A 13,828-nucleotide genomic window follows, 5' to 3' on the forward strand; every position below is an offset into this window, starting at 1 on the left:
CTTCATTCTGCATCTGGGAAATGTCACCCTCGAGCTTCTTCTTTTGATTGATCAGGCTTGTGTTCTTTTGTTAAGTTTTCCCCAAAGGAACAGTGGAAAAGGAGGAAAAGTGATGATTAGAGACATAACTTCTCCAAATACCGTAGCACACCAAGGCTTACTGATTTTTGCAACTCCTGGATTACAGAGTTGTACAGGGCCCCTCATTACAAGAAAGACACAGAGGTGCTGGAGCGTGTCCAGAGAAGGGCAACGAAGCTGGTGAATGGCCTGGAGCACAAGTCTGATGAGGAACGGCTGAGGGAACCAGGGTTGTGCAGCCTGGAGAAGAGGAGCCTGAGGAGAGACCTTATCGCTCTCTGTGACTCCCTGAAAGGAGGGTGTAGCAAGGTGGGGGGTGGTCACTTCTCCCAAGGAACAAGAGCTAGGAGGAGACGAAGCAGCCTTGGGTTGTGCCAGAGGAGGTTTAGATTGGCCATTGGGAAAAAGCCTCTTCCCCGAGGGGGCTGGCAAGCGCTGGAGCGGGCTGCCCGGGGAAGCGGTGGAGTCCTTGTCCCTGCAGGGCTCTACAGGACGTGGGGCCATGGCGCTCGGGGACATGTTCTGGTGGTGGCCTTGGCAGTGGTAAGTCTATAGCCAGACTCAATGATCTGAAGGGTCTTTTCCAACCTAAAGGATCCTACGACTCTATGATTTGGGAAGGGAGACCCAGGTATGCGGTAAGGGCTGGCCTTTACTACATAGCTTAGCTTCATACTGAGGAAATACTAAAAATATTCTCAAAGCTGTAAATACTCAGGTTTTGCTTTAGATAAAATAATAAACAAGATGCTGAAATAGAAGAATGAATAAGCCAGTTCCATAATCAGTTAGTCAATGAGGTCATTAAAACAGAAGGCCCATGGCACCATGGGCTGGAGGAAACATTGCAAAACGTCTCCAGTCTGTAGCACATTTTCATTTCCTTCTGACCATTAATTATTTGGTGAAGAGAATCTTCAGGTTTGTATCAAAAATGTTGGTGCATCAGGACACACCCCTCCATGGCCCTGTAAAAACTGCAGTGTCCATCCAGCCAAAGGCCAAAGGCCTATATTAACGAAGACCTAGATGGCACTTTGCTGCGGAGTAGTTTCCTGCCCTGCATAACAGACCTCTTGTTAGAACCCAGCCTCCTGCAGTTTTCATTGCTGAGTGACACCAACACCCTGAAGTGTCGCTTCCTGCAAAGAAATGCCATACCATCCCAGCCACGGCTTAATTAAATCAGGAAACCGGTTTTATGGCACCAAAGAAGGAAAGAAATTAAATTTACTCTTATCTTCCATAACCACTTTTTCTGGAAACTGTTTAAAGCAGTTGGCTGAATCATCAATTCCAGCTAACTTGAAGGGAGCGAGGTTGCATAACTACAGAGTGACTTGCTTCCTCTCCCTCATTTTCTCCCTTGAAGGAGGGCAAGGTGTGTCTGCCTTATGACGGCCATGGACAGTGTCAGTGCTTAACACACGAGGCTCAGTTTAACCCATTGAGGGAGAGAGGACAGAAAAAGCCAACCTGAGTGTGAAGCAGGTTCACACGTTCAGTGGCTTCCAGCAGTTCATGCTCTGCCAGCTTCCTCGCCCGTTCAGTCTGGTCCAGCAAAGCCCTCAGCTCATCCAGCTCTGACTGGAGAAGATTGTTCCTCCTGTCAGAGACTGCCAGCTGCTCCTTCAGATCTTCATTCATGTGTCCCGAGTCATCCAGCTGTACCTGAAGCTCCTATAATGAAACAGATGTTTGGGGTCTTTTTACCAGTGCAACACCATTTCAGCCCACTGTGCTTGCATAAGAGGACCCCAGACCGCAGCGGTTGCATGGGGCCCACCTCAAGAATTCCAGTGCTGCTTTATTGGAGAAAGGTTTCCCCCACACTTTAAGCTGAATAGCTTGTGTGGTATATGGTACAATGGGGGAAAAATGTGTGTGTACTGATCTGCCAGAGCTGGCGGTTCTGCCTGAGGCAGAACTAGCTACTTAGGTGTGGGAGAGGTGATGACTTAAGAGGTGTCTTAGCAAAGGATTTTTTTTTTTTTTAAGCTATTACAAATGTTGAAGCAAACAACAAAGCTGAATATACAAACACTCCCTGTACTCCAGCCAACTGACTTGCTTCTCCACTTTTAAGGGACTTGCAAGCTCACAAGATCACAGATCTTCAGTTCCTCATGCTGTAGCTCTCTGCCCCTGCAGGAGGCTGTAGCCAGCAAGGGTTTTATGACTGGATCTCATCCAGCTTGTATACAAGTCTTGGAAGAAATCCATATTTCAGTATTCTCTTACACCAGACACGATCATTAAGGGCTTTCCTTGCACATCCTTGGGAATAGCTTCTCTCAATTACCATCACCATTGCTGTTTTGCCCTGTGCTAACGAAACGCAGCCCGCACCTACCATTGGGTGCTTGGGACTGGCAGCTCTTGGAGTACCTTTATTTGTGTCTGCAAGACACGTGCTGACTTTGTTGCTTCTGCAGCATGCCTGTTAGCATGGCTGAGCTGGATTTCCATCTCATTGAGGTCCCCTTCCATCTTCTTCTTGAGCCGGATGGCCTCATTTCTGCTCCGGGCTTCAGAATCAAGGGTGGACTGCAGTGAATCTATGGCGCGCTGCTGATTTCTCCTGGTTATGGAATAACATAAAAAGGATGTGAAGGGTGAACAGAGTAATTTTCCTCTCTTCACAGGCACATAGAACTATGTGCAACACTTTTCAGAAAGTGTCTCATTTCCAGGAATAGTATGTTCCTCAATGACACACACAGCACAGGTTTCCAGTGCCTCACTGCCATCTAACTGGCTGGTGTGCTTCACACCCTCAGCTGACTCATGATCTGTAAGCACCTATAGCATCCTTCTCATGTGTTTTCTTTGGCAATATTGGAGCAAGGAGTTCTCTTGGATCTCTTGTAAACTCAAGGGAGTACAGGTTTGAACTTAACAAGAAGCACTTCAAGCTTAGCAGTCACTTACTAACTTATTTACTGAATCATTTATTGGGATGTTTTACATCTCAGCTTTTTTATGAAGGCATTAGTGGAGAGGATTAATCAAACTGAAGGTAGGCAGTTACATTCTGAGCTAATTAATCTAGGTGCTCTTTATAGTAAATGGCACATGTAAGCTACAATTTATTGTGTCTCAGAGTAGATGTTGAAACACATTTCTTGTGCTCTCTTGTAAGGGAAATAATTCAGGAATAGAAATCTGTGTTATGGACATCTAAAGTTGGGAGAGATTAAGCCCACCCAAATTAACAGCTTGGTCCCCCTGTGAAAGGCAGCTTAGTGCCAATTTAAAGAAGGGAAAACAGATACAGACAGGTGCTTAATTTTCCTGACTCTCTGACAGTCGAGTCCTATGATGAAAGTTTTGGTCTCACATCCAGAAGGTAACTGAAAGCACAGAATATGACTCACACAAGGAAACATTTCTCTTGCTGCTGGCCAAGTTTTACTGAAAGCGTAGGAGACGATTGGGAAATCACCAAGCCAGCAAGAAAAACCTTGAGGGCCTTATTGCTTCAGCAAGATACTGAACTGTGCCCTAGATTCCAGGGAACAACACAGCACGACTGCTGAACAACTTCACAACAAAACACTCATAACAAAGCTGAGACAGAAGGCATTGATTGGGATAGGTGTTCCTGAGATCTCTGTAATAGAGACATCTGCGGGACAATAGAAGATAGTATGCGAAAGGGCCAAAACATTAATTTTTTTTTAAACAGTTAACATATCAATCCTTGCATCTACATTGGCCAAGGTAAACCTTGGACTTCCTCTTCCCTACCCTTTATCCTGCCAAGAAACAGTTACATGGTTCTTGGATTAATAGAGCTGCAACACTGACGAAGTCAAGGACGGAGCGGTCTGAAGAACTGCACACACACACTGCTGAAAATCTGGCCCAGTGTAGCATCATTTTAAGAGTGTAACTCTTCAGATGAGCGTTTGTACTGGGTGGGAGGGGAGAGACAAAAGACATCATCCTCCTGTGATCTAACTGCTTTCCATTTTTCCTGTTCATCCCTTTCACCTGCAACCTCCTCTCCTTTTACATTCCTACTTTCTGTACCTCTGCAGTTCTCACTGCCTACCCAAATGGCGTACACATAACAGCAAACTCCTCACCTCCTCCCACAATCAGTGTAGCTATAACTGCGTAAATTAACTAAATGCAGAGGTAAAGATAGTCTTCAGATAAGGTAGATCTGAGCACCACTGCGGCTGTGCAGCTGATTTTGCCTGCGGCTCCCCTTGGGAGGCAGCCACCCTAGAGGATTAGGAGAAGACAGCTCTCTAGACCTACTTGTCTCCATGCTGTAAACATACAGACTTAGCGGCCCTCGGTCTGCTGCGACTTTGGTTATGCCAGTCAGTTGTGTTATGGCTGCTATGTGACATGTGTGATGGGCTTATGCATACGCTGGCAGAGGCTGAACGGACAGGAATATTCGAACTAAGAAACGGTAATGGGGTAAGACTACCCTTTGGCAAACAATCAGAGCTGTCTTGGTGTCTGGTATGGACAGTATCTGCTTGTGCTGGCACAGTTACCTGTGGTGCATTTGGGTCTTGAGAATATTTCCAGTCTTTTGATATTTTCCCCTTAAAAAACCATGCTGCTTCCCGCACAGTACCTTATGTTTTCCATTTCTTCCTCCTTTTCTGTCAGTTTCCTTTCAAACTCTGCTTTAAGCTGAGAAAGTTCAAGCTGGAAACGAAGAGTCTTACTTTCTTCATGCTCCAAAGCTCCCTGAAATAGAAAGCACCAAGAGCTTGCAAGGCCAGGAGTCACTATTCTTTTATTTTTTCAAATCACAAAGTGCTGCACAAAGTTGATCCCTTCACACTTTTTTTCCCATTCCCAATAGCACTGTATACCTTAGGCCCTGCCTGTGTGGTTTTGATATCAGATGTTCCCCGCTCCGCACCCCTGCACAGACACCCTCCAGAAACTCACAGGCTTATAAGGGATAGGCAAAAGCTAAAGCAAGATTGTTGTTGGGAGGGTGAAGGGGTCCACGCATGCCCCAGCTCACAAAGATGTCTCCAAATCATGAAGCGTTGAAAGCCTACCATATAATCTTACTAGGCAACACGACTTCAAGGAAAGAAATAACAGACATCAGCTCTATATGACAAAACAAGGGAGGTTTGTTCCCATGTCTTTTGTTCTTACATTTCTCTCATATATGGAAGTCAAGAACTAAGCTGACAACTGCCCCCACTGAAATAACAGGGCCTTCTGACTTCCAGGTCTCGCACAAACCAGGCTCAGTGGCATCCTGACTCCTTGCTGCTTGCGTGGCACGGGGAAGGGAAGCCAAACTGAACACTATATATTTTGCAAGTGTTCTCTGAAGGGTAGAACTGCGCAGGCTTAACTATGCTTCCCTTGAGAGGTGATGGAAACAGAACAGAGGTTCTGAAGACAAAGCAGTACAAAATCCTTGCTAATCTCCGGCCATCATGCAGCAGCTACAGGTCAGTCGAACGCACACTTCATGCCAAGGAGCTACAACGTATTAATGGGAAGAGCAGGCAGGAGTACCGTGTCACCATTGCGACTGCTGGAGACCCACAGTCACAAGGAAGGGAGAAAATCTGTATTAAACCATTTCTTTCACAATTAAAACAAAAATACATCACCACTTTACTTTCATTAGTTCCTAATTTCACTGAGCTTTAGGAAGCTGTTCCACACAGTCCAGGAAAGTAAAGTGTGCCCTTTAGATCTCTCAAGAACCGATGTATTCTTTCTAGTGTGAAAAGTGTATTGACAGAGCACGTAATCACTCTCCACATCTCAGAGCTGTGGAAGACAGACATGATCTTTCCTCTGCTCTGATCATGACACCTGTTTGTTTGGCTGCGAAATCCCTGCAAAGTATAAAGCATCCTGTAACAGACAAAAGACGTCACACGGCATTTAAGGTTTCAGCAGATCCCTGTCACTGGGTGATGTTTGTTTTAGCAGATATTATTTAGAGTAAAATTCAAAAGAAACAGAGTCTTCACTAAAAATCCCTCGTTATACGCTGTGTTGCTTCTAGCCAGCAACACCTACACCCCTTTCTAGCTCTGCAATGCACCAAATTTAAAAAAAACCAACCCTGTCAACCCAACCCTTTAAATGAATAATCAGGATTTCCAATCAGCTTGTTCTATATTGTTGGTTTGTTTCCGGAAACTGGGATGAGGCATCCCTCTCGGGTACATGCATAGTTGCCGCTGTAAAAACTAATGTGGTGATGCTAAGTGCCTTTACCGAACTCCTATGAGAGTCAAAGATTTTCCAAAAGGCCTGTTTTCATTTGGTTTCCGAGACTGCTACCAGTTTTTTAAGCAGGCTGCGGTATCCAACACAATATCTGAGACCTTACACAGTTTTAAGTAATCAGAAAGTTTGTCCTCTTATTCTCAAAACCAGGAAATAGTCAATTTGTTGTTGGAAAATAGACACTAGAAATATCTGATAAAATAAGACTATAATTCTCAGCAGTTCCCGATTCCTGAAAAACTGAAGTATTCTGTGCTGAAGAGAGCGAGAAGGACTGGACTTTCAGGAGATGAGCAGAAGATTCCTGAGCTTTCTGAAAGGGGAAAAAAAAAAAACCAAACCAACCACAAAAAAACCCCAAAACCACAAGGCACCTCCTTCAAATGGGCCTCCCGCTTGATGATCTTAGAACTGACATCTCCAAAAGTCACCAGTCACTCTTGAAAACACTGGCTAGCCAGGCCAGAGAAGCTAGGTGCAGAGAGGTTGCACTTGCTAACAATCAACACACTGGCTGTGAGGCCAAGAGGATGAAAAAGGAAGGAAAATTCTGATGAAGACACCCTTTCCTCTTCCCTTGAGCTTTCTTCCCTTACCTCTGCTTCTTCCAGAGCCAGCTGAACTTCTGACTTCTCTTGTTCAACCTGTTTCTTGATTTTTTCTATTTCATGGAGGCTCTTGTTTCCTTCACTAATCTGATTAGTCAGATCAGAAATCTCCTCTGAAACAAAAAGGATGGACAGATTTAGAGACCAGAGTGTCCCAAACATACTGCAATTCATGGGGCATGAATACAGGACCCATGCCCCGAACTACTACCTCAAGGGCTTGTGGGTACCCAAACACTTCCTTACTTTCAATTACAGCAACTCTTTTTACCCGACCAACTTGAAGGTACAGGCTTTCTTGTAAATGCTTTTTGAAGTGGTTATAGTGGTTTAGTTTTTATCTGTCATCTGCAGACCATCTGTGCTCTGCTTTGGGATCCATCTAGGCTTCATCCACTGCACCTCTATCATCTTTCTTGTTCCTCCCCTGAGACCGGGACCTCTGCCAGTGAGCTTCATTGACGGACAGCAAAGGGAAGCCTGCTCTCCTCTGGTCATACCAATTTCTGTGTTTAAAACCTTCATTGCCAGCATCAGTCAGTGTCTCCAAACACATCAGAAATCTAGTCTCAAGGGAGAGATAAGCTTCTTTCCCCACAGCCATCACAGGGCACCTGCATCTCTCCAGTTGTCCACTGGTATGGATCTTGCACTGGATGTGGGGGCTGAATGAAGCCTACCTTGGAGGTTCTTGTTTTCCCGTTTCAGCGTCTCCAGATGGTCCAGCGTCTCCTCATAGGCATTCTTCAGCTTGAAGAGCTCTGTGCTGAGGCCACGGGCCTCCTTCTGGGAAGCCTCCAGCTCAGCCTGTGACTCTTCGTACTTCTGCTTCCAGTCATTGATGATCTTGTCGAAACCACGCTGCTTCTTGTCCAGGGAGGCAGCTGCTGAGTTGGCCTTCTCCAGGTCAATCATCATGTCTTCCAGCTCGTTCTGCAGCCTGTGCTTTGTCTTTTCCAGAGAAGAGCACTTGGCATTGGCCGCCTCAATCGCTTCCTCAGCTTCTTGAAGGCGAGCGGCAAGCTTTTTCCTACCAGGTGGGAAGGGACAATGAAATGACTGAGAGCCACTGCTGCCATGTTATGCAGAAAAACTGACACCAAACCTCTCAATAGATCAGTTTTGAAAGGGAAAACTGGGGGTTTTCAAGGGGAAGGGGGGGAAAAATTGAGCCTATAGAGAGAAGGGACTATGATAGGCAAAGAAACAGCTTAAATTATGAATGCTGACACGTGGTGGATAATTTTGTGCATGTGTGCATATGTGTAAATATTTGAAATCGAACATTTGAACTCTCAAGCAGCAGTCTGCTACTTGCTAGCTGTAACCAGGGTGGGCTGTTTGTAAATTGTTAACACCTGGTCTAAATGAAAGTGTCATGTTCCTCCAGTTAAGAGAAACAGAACCACTAGTTAGGAGGATGGTCACACCTTGGGCTTCTGTTTGTAGACCATTTGGATTGGGAAAACAGGGGGCTGGGAGTCCTGGCAAGAAGAATTGGTCCTGGAAAGAAAGGAGGGCCCAGAAAGAAGAAAGTGAAGATGCTAGATAGAGAAGATGTACTGGAAGTGGGGGAATACCTTGCAGATTAGACATGTGCAGAGGCAGATGCTGGAGATGCTCAGAGACCTTGCCCAATAACACCTGAGACTGGTAACTGTGAGCAGCTCCACAGCACAAGCCAACAGGACTTTCTGCCCTACTTTCCTGGAGCAGCCATCATCTCCCTGCTGGGAAGGCAAGTCAAGACCTAGGGAATGTAGCACTGGACCAGTGCAAAGCAAAGTGAGTATGAGAGATAACCAAGTAGGTTAATCTCATCTTGTTCATTCTTAAATAAACCCCAGTATCCATATCCACTACCTCATAGACAAGGACTCAACAGAAACATTAACCTGCTCAAGCAATGAAAAGAACAGGACAGCCTCAAATGACAGCAATGAGCCAGAGGGCTTTTTCCAACCAGATTGCCCTATTTCCTTAGTGCCATAACTAGACTGAGGGAGCAGAGTCCTCCCAGCTGAGGGCATGATGAAGCCCATGCAATCCACTTACTTAGCATCTTCCAGCTCCTCAGTTCTCTGAATGGCATCAGTCTCATACTTCGTTCTCCACTGCGCCACTTCTGCATTTCCCTTTGAGAGAGCCCGCTGCAGCTCTGCCTTGGCTTCTTGCTCCTCCTCGTACTGCTCCCGCAAGAGATCACAGTCGTGCCTGGCTGCTTGCAGGGCATGAGCTAAGGCATTTTTGGACTGCAGGGATATAAAGGTCACAGCATTGCAGGGTTACCTGCAGCAAAACCCAAATAAACAGCCCCTAGAATTTTAAATGGAGGCTTAAGCCTTTTTTGCTTTTTTCCTCTGGCCTTGACAGCTCAGGTCAATTGAGGTAAGAAGTGTTTGAAGTCATCCCTAACTGGTGACATGCTGAGGAAGCTACCAAGACTGACTGGACAAGCATCCAAACTTTTAAGATGCAAATTCTGAGATTTTGGCTATACTACTGAGTAAGTTTTATTTAGCAGTGATTGACACTGATTATTTTCCCAAATTCTTCTATGACTTGCCTCAGTCAGTGGCAGGAACTTAACATCAGTACAATTACCAGGAAGCAGTCTCCCTATGTCTCATTTCAGCTTTTATCCAGGCTACAAATGAACATGAACAGTTTTCCCCATTCCATCTCAATGAATGGGACACAGTCAAAGCATTACCTTGGTTTCCTCTTCTAGCTGTCTCCTAAGTTCTTCAATCTGTTGTGTAAACGATGTTTTCCCCCGGGACAGCTGACTTATCAGTGATTCCTTCTCTTCAAGCTGTCTTATAAATTCACCTGTCACAGGATTTAATCAAATGGGGGAGGAGAAAGGTAAGACCAGGAAATTACCAGCCAAAATCAAAATCCCACCTGTCCAATTATGCTGAGGAAAAGAATTAACAGTGATTGTGGCTGACCTCTTGTGAAGCTTCTTCCAAACCTGTAACCTGTAATCCAAAAAGGTCTTCAGACCCTTCACCAGGATAGTATTCCTTAGGTGTTTGTTTGGGGGTTTTTCTGTTAGTTTTGTGGGGTTTTTTATTATTTGTACTGCCAATACCTCGATTCATTAATTTTAGTTCAGCTCGTGGATCAGACTAGACTGATGCTTACTTTCATGTGCAGTTGTAGCTGGTTTTGTTTATACTTTTCCTCACTGCTTTATGTTGGTTTTCCACAGACTTCTTTTCAGAGGGCTCCAAAGTACCCTGAGAACCTCACAACGACCAGCATACAGAACAGAGGGATACATAAGGAAAACTTCATTTATCACAAGAAAGGTGTCACTGCAGAGTGGAAACCGCAGCCTCACGGGAGTATGTAGAACTAACATGAAAACAGAAAGGAAATGAAAAATCTCTCCTCAAAAATACACAGAACAGTGATATCTGATGAGGATGCAGAGATTAAATAGTACTACTCTGGCTAAAAAAAAGGTAGCAAGCACTTAGAGGACGTGGCATTTTTGGTCGGATGTGAGCGTCTTCTAGAGTGCAATACTGAAAGTCATGCTGAGGAAGATGGTATTCACACAGACAGCAGCAGTACACCAACTCCTTCACCTTCCCTCTAGTGGGGCAAGACAGATATACACATCTGTGTTCCTGAAACTGGGTACCTAGCTGGCACATCCATTTCAGCTCATGAGATGGTAGCACGGTATGCTGGTAAACACGGTTAAAGGTTTGTTTTAAAAGGCAGTCGAAGGCAAGGTTGTTCCCCATCACCGAGCTTATAAAAATATTGAAGATAGGAAAGTCAAAAGACACAAAGCCACTGCTTCATTCAGCCATCATAACCCAGCCACCTTCAAGCAGATGCCATTGCACAATGCATCTCGCTGACACAGTGTTGAGACACACTTGATAGACTCCCAGTAACTTATCTTAGGCTGAACACAGACACGTACCATTCTCACTCTGGAGTTTTGTCTTCTGAGTAGTGAGGTCATTCATGAGGCGAGTCATTTCCTCCAGTTTAGTTTTTGTTTCGTTCAGATGGTCTTCATAAGTGCGACAAAGTTTCTCTGCATTTGCCTAGCAGGAATCAGGAGACAAGACATACAAAGCTGTAGCCTCCAGGCAGCTGTTTGGGAAGCAGCAGCTTCCATATGTATCCTTTTTGCTTGTTTGTTTGTTTGCCTTTCAGAGAAATGGCAGATAGCAAAGACAAATACCACAGCAGTAAAGCAGGGAATAGTAGTCCTGTGTCTACAGTCCAAGGCCAGGGGTCTCCCCATCGGAGCACCTTCCCCATTTGTTTTTCCCAAACTGCATTCTGAACTAAAGCAGCAGCATAAAAAGACTCTGCAAGAACTTCAAAAGCAATCACATGCCTATGAAGTTCAGGCATAAGCCTCCTCTTAATTGCTAGATGGGAAAATCATCTCCAATGAAAACTGCTTTACTGATTCTGCTTAATTGCTATTTATCATAAATTGAGTTTTATGACAGCTTTCTAACTCTCAGAATATTGAAATTTATTTTCTTCACTTGCACTGAAAGAACTCTGTAGAGCGCTCTGAAAGCTACCAAGATTATTTGCTTAGGAAACAAAATCCACAATTTAGCCATACGAAATAAAAATACGCAATGGTCATGCAAGCCTTTGCTTTGCACTCCTTGCCAACATGGGTCAAAATTGTGAATGAAGGGCAGGATCTGAGAGGACTCTGCTTAGGATGGGAGATATCCAGCCTTGGATGGCATCACCCCAGTCATCACCGCCTCTCATTGGGGGAGCACAATTTAAGTGATACAGTTTTGTGCTCCAAGATATACGGATAAACAGTATGCCTGTAAGTGGGTATGCACTACATGTTTTAGACAGGCCATCTTAATTGCTGTCCCATCTCCAGGTAAGAAGGGTTATACCACCAGCTGGGGAAGGGGGTGGGGGAATGATGACACTATGCACATAATCACCCTCAGATTGCAAGACACCACCTTTTAAAACACTTCAGCCCTACCAGGTGTCCTTGGAAACCTTCAGACCAGCTTTGGCTACACATGACCTTTTGAGGTTTGGGAAGCCTCAGGACCCTTACTTTTCCCTTGACCATCTGCTCCATGTTGGATGACAGATCATCCACTTCCATCTTCAACTCGCTTTTCTCCTTTTCCAGTTTCTGCTTGACCCGCTGCAGGTTGTCCAGTTGCTCCCCCATCTCAGCCACACTGTCTGCATGCTTCTTCCTCAGGGTGGCAGCTGTGGCTTCGTAGTGCAGTGGGGCCTCCTCGAGGTCCCGCCGCAGCTTCAGGAACTCCGCCTCACGTTTCTTGTTCATCTCCAGCTGGGCAGCTGTGGCTCCCCCAGCCTCCTCAAGTCGCTCACTTAATTCCTCCAGCTCTCGGGCCAAATCTGATCTCTGCTTTTCCACCTTGGCTCGAGCAGCTCTTTCTGCTTCCAACTCCTCTTCTAGTTCTTCTATACGAGCCTACCAAAGAGACACGAGCACCTTTAGATCACCTTCATGATGATTCCCATTGGAACACCTTCAAGAACCTTACAAATTGTCAAACCCTCTGCCAGCCCACACTTCACAACACAGGTGGAAGTGCAGAAACTTGCCCATTTGTGCCAATAAATCAGACCTTGTGTTAGAATAAGAATGATGAGTTACATCTTTCTCACAGTAGGTTGCTCTCCAAGCTCCAGTTCAAGACATTTAGGTCAATGGATTGATCTTATATTCACGGACTTGACATTAGTGGAAGTACATGAGAGAAGATACTTGATAGTAGGAGTAGCAGCAACAAATTGCCATTGAAGGGGAGGGACTCTGGTCCCATTTCAAGAACTCTGTGACTGAAGTAGCCTCTCTTTAGGAGTGTTAAGACAGGATTTCAAATACAGCAGTATGTAGAATTGCACAAATAACAAATATTCATTGGGACAGTCTTTTTTATGAAACAGTTATTTTGCCCAATCTACACTTCACGACCAAGTTAGGCAAGTGTTCTTTGTTTATAAAAAAGCAGAGCTGATATTTTGGGTCAAGACATTTTGTTCGGACTGTGCTGACTTTCTTCGGCCTTTTCATTTCTGTTAAAAGTTTCCTGTGCATTTGAGCCCTTCCCCTAAATTTCAAATCCATGCTAATCACCGCTGAACTACTCCCCAGCATCGACCCTCAGCTCCATGGTTTGGAACAATGTTATTGGCCCAAAACAAAACACCAGAGCCTTTCTGCCTTGTCTGAAACCACAGGCATTCTGTGGTCATATGTCCTGCTACTGGGAAGGAACCACTACAGAGCAAGCATCCTGAGGGGAAAAGGGATCAGTCTGGGAAGCTACACAGTTGCACCACTTTGGGTCTCAAAGCTAAGCTGCAGATAGCCATGAAAAATCTCTGCAAAGCCCTTCAGTGAAGTACAAAGAGAAACTCATCCTAAGATACGTGAGAAAAAAGCAAGCTGACCTGAAGCTCCTTGATCTTCTTCTGCAACTGCATCACTATAGCTTGTTCATCTTCTATCTTGGAATTCAGCTGGCTCATTTCAAATTCTTTCCTGCCACAGAAAGGAAAATTCTACTGTGACAATTTTCTCTGTAGCTTCAAGCTAGGCTTTTGCAATTTTTAAAGAGTTGTTCAATAAAACTTCTAGAGTATCTAAAAATGAAAGCAATCCTCATGTATTGCTATTTGCATGAAAACACATCTTCCTCTGAGCAGCCGTTTCCAAGTCAAGACTCTGCATGTATTTGTGCAATTATATTTTTGGTTCTTTGTGTCACACAAAAGTAACGTTATTTTCCAACTCAGTGGAAAAATATATTTAACAGAGTCAGGTCTTTCAACAATACAGTCATAGCTAGTTATATAGAGATTTCCTTCAGCTTTCTCCTCTAAACAAT

The 13,828-nt window shown here is 44.8% G+C and overlaps 1 protein-coding gene across 1 annotated transcript in view; it reads right to left on the reverse strand.

Moving 5' to 3' along the window:
- MYH15 (myosin heavy chain 15) overlaps positions 1-13,828 on the reverse strand; it is a 46,737-nt gene that overhangs the window by 6,528 nt on the left and 26,381 nt on the right. The window contains 12 exon segments of the mRNA XM_035897556.1: position 1; positions 4-64; positions 1,558-1,761; positions 2,470-2,662; positions 4,682-4,797; positions 6,921-7,045; positions 7,613-7,962; positions 8,988-9,184; positions 9,646-9,764; positions 10,879-11,005; positions 12,016-12,405; positions 13,392-13,482. The exon segment at position 1 is cut by the window's left edge and continues 61 nt beyond it. Of these exon segments, the coding sequence (XP_035753449.1) occupies position 1; positions 4-64; positions 1,558-1,761; positions 2,470-2,662; positions 4,682-4,797; positions 6,921-7,045; positions 7,613-7,962; positions 8,988-9,184; positions 9,646-9,764; positions 10,879-11,005; positions 12,016-12,405; positions 13,392-13,482 (1,974 nt within the window).

The sequence above is a fragment of the Egretta garzetta genome, unplaced genomic scaffold (genome assembly GCF_000687185.1).
Source record: "Egretta garzetta isolate BGI_Z169 unplaced genomic scaffold, ASM68718v1 scaffold367, whole genome shotgun sequence".
NCBI classification, from domain to species: domain Eukaryota; kingdom Metazoa; phylum Chordata; class Aves; order Pelecaniformes; family Ardeidae; genus Egretta; species Egretta garzetta.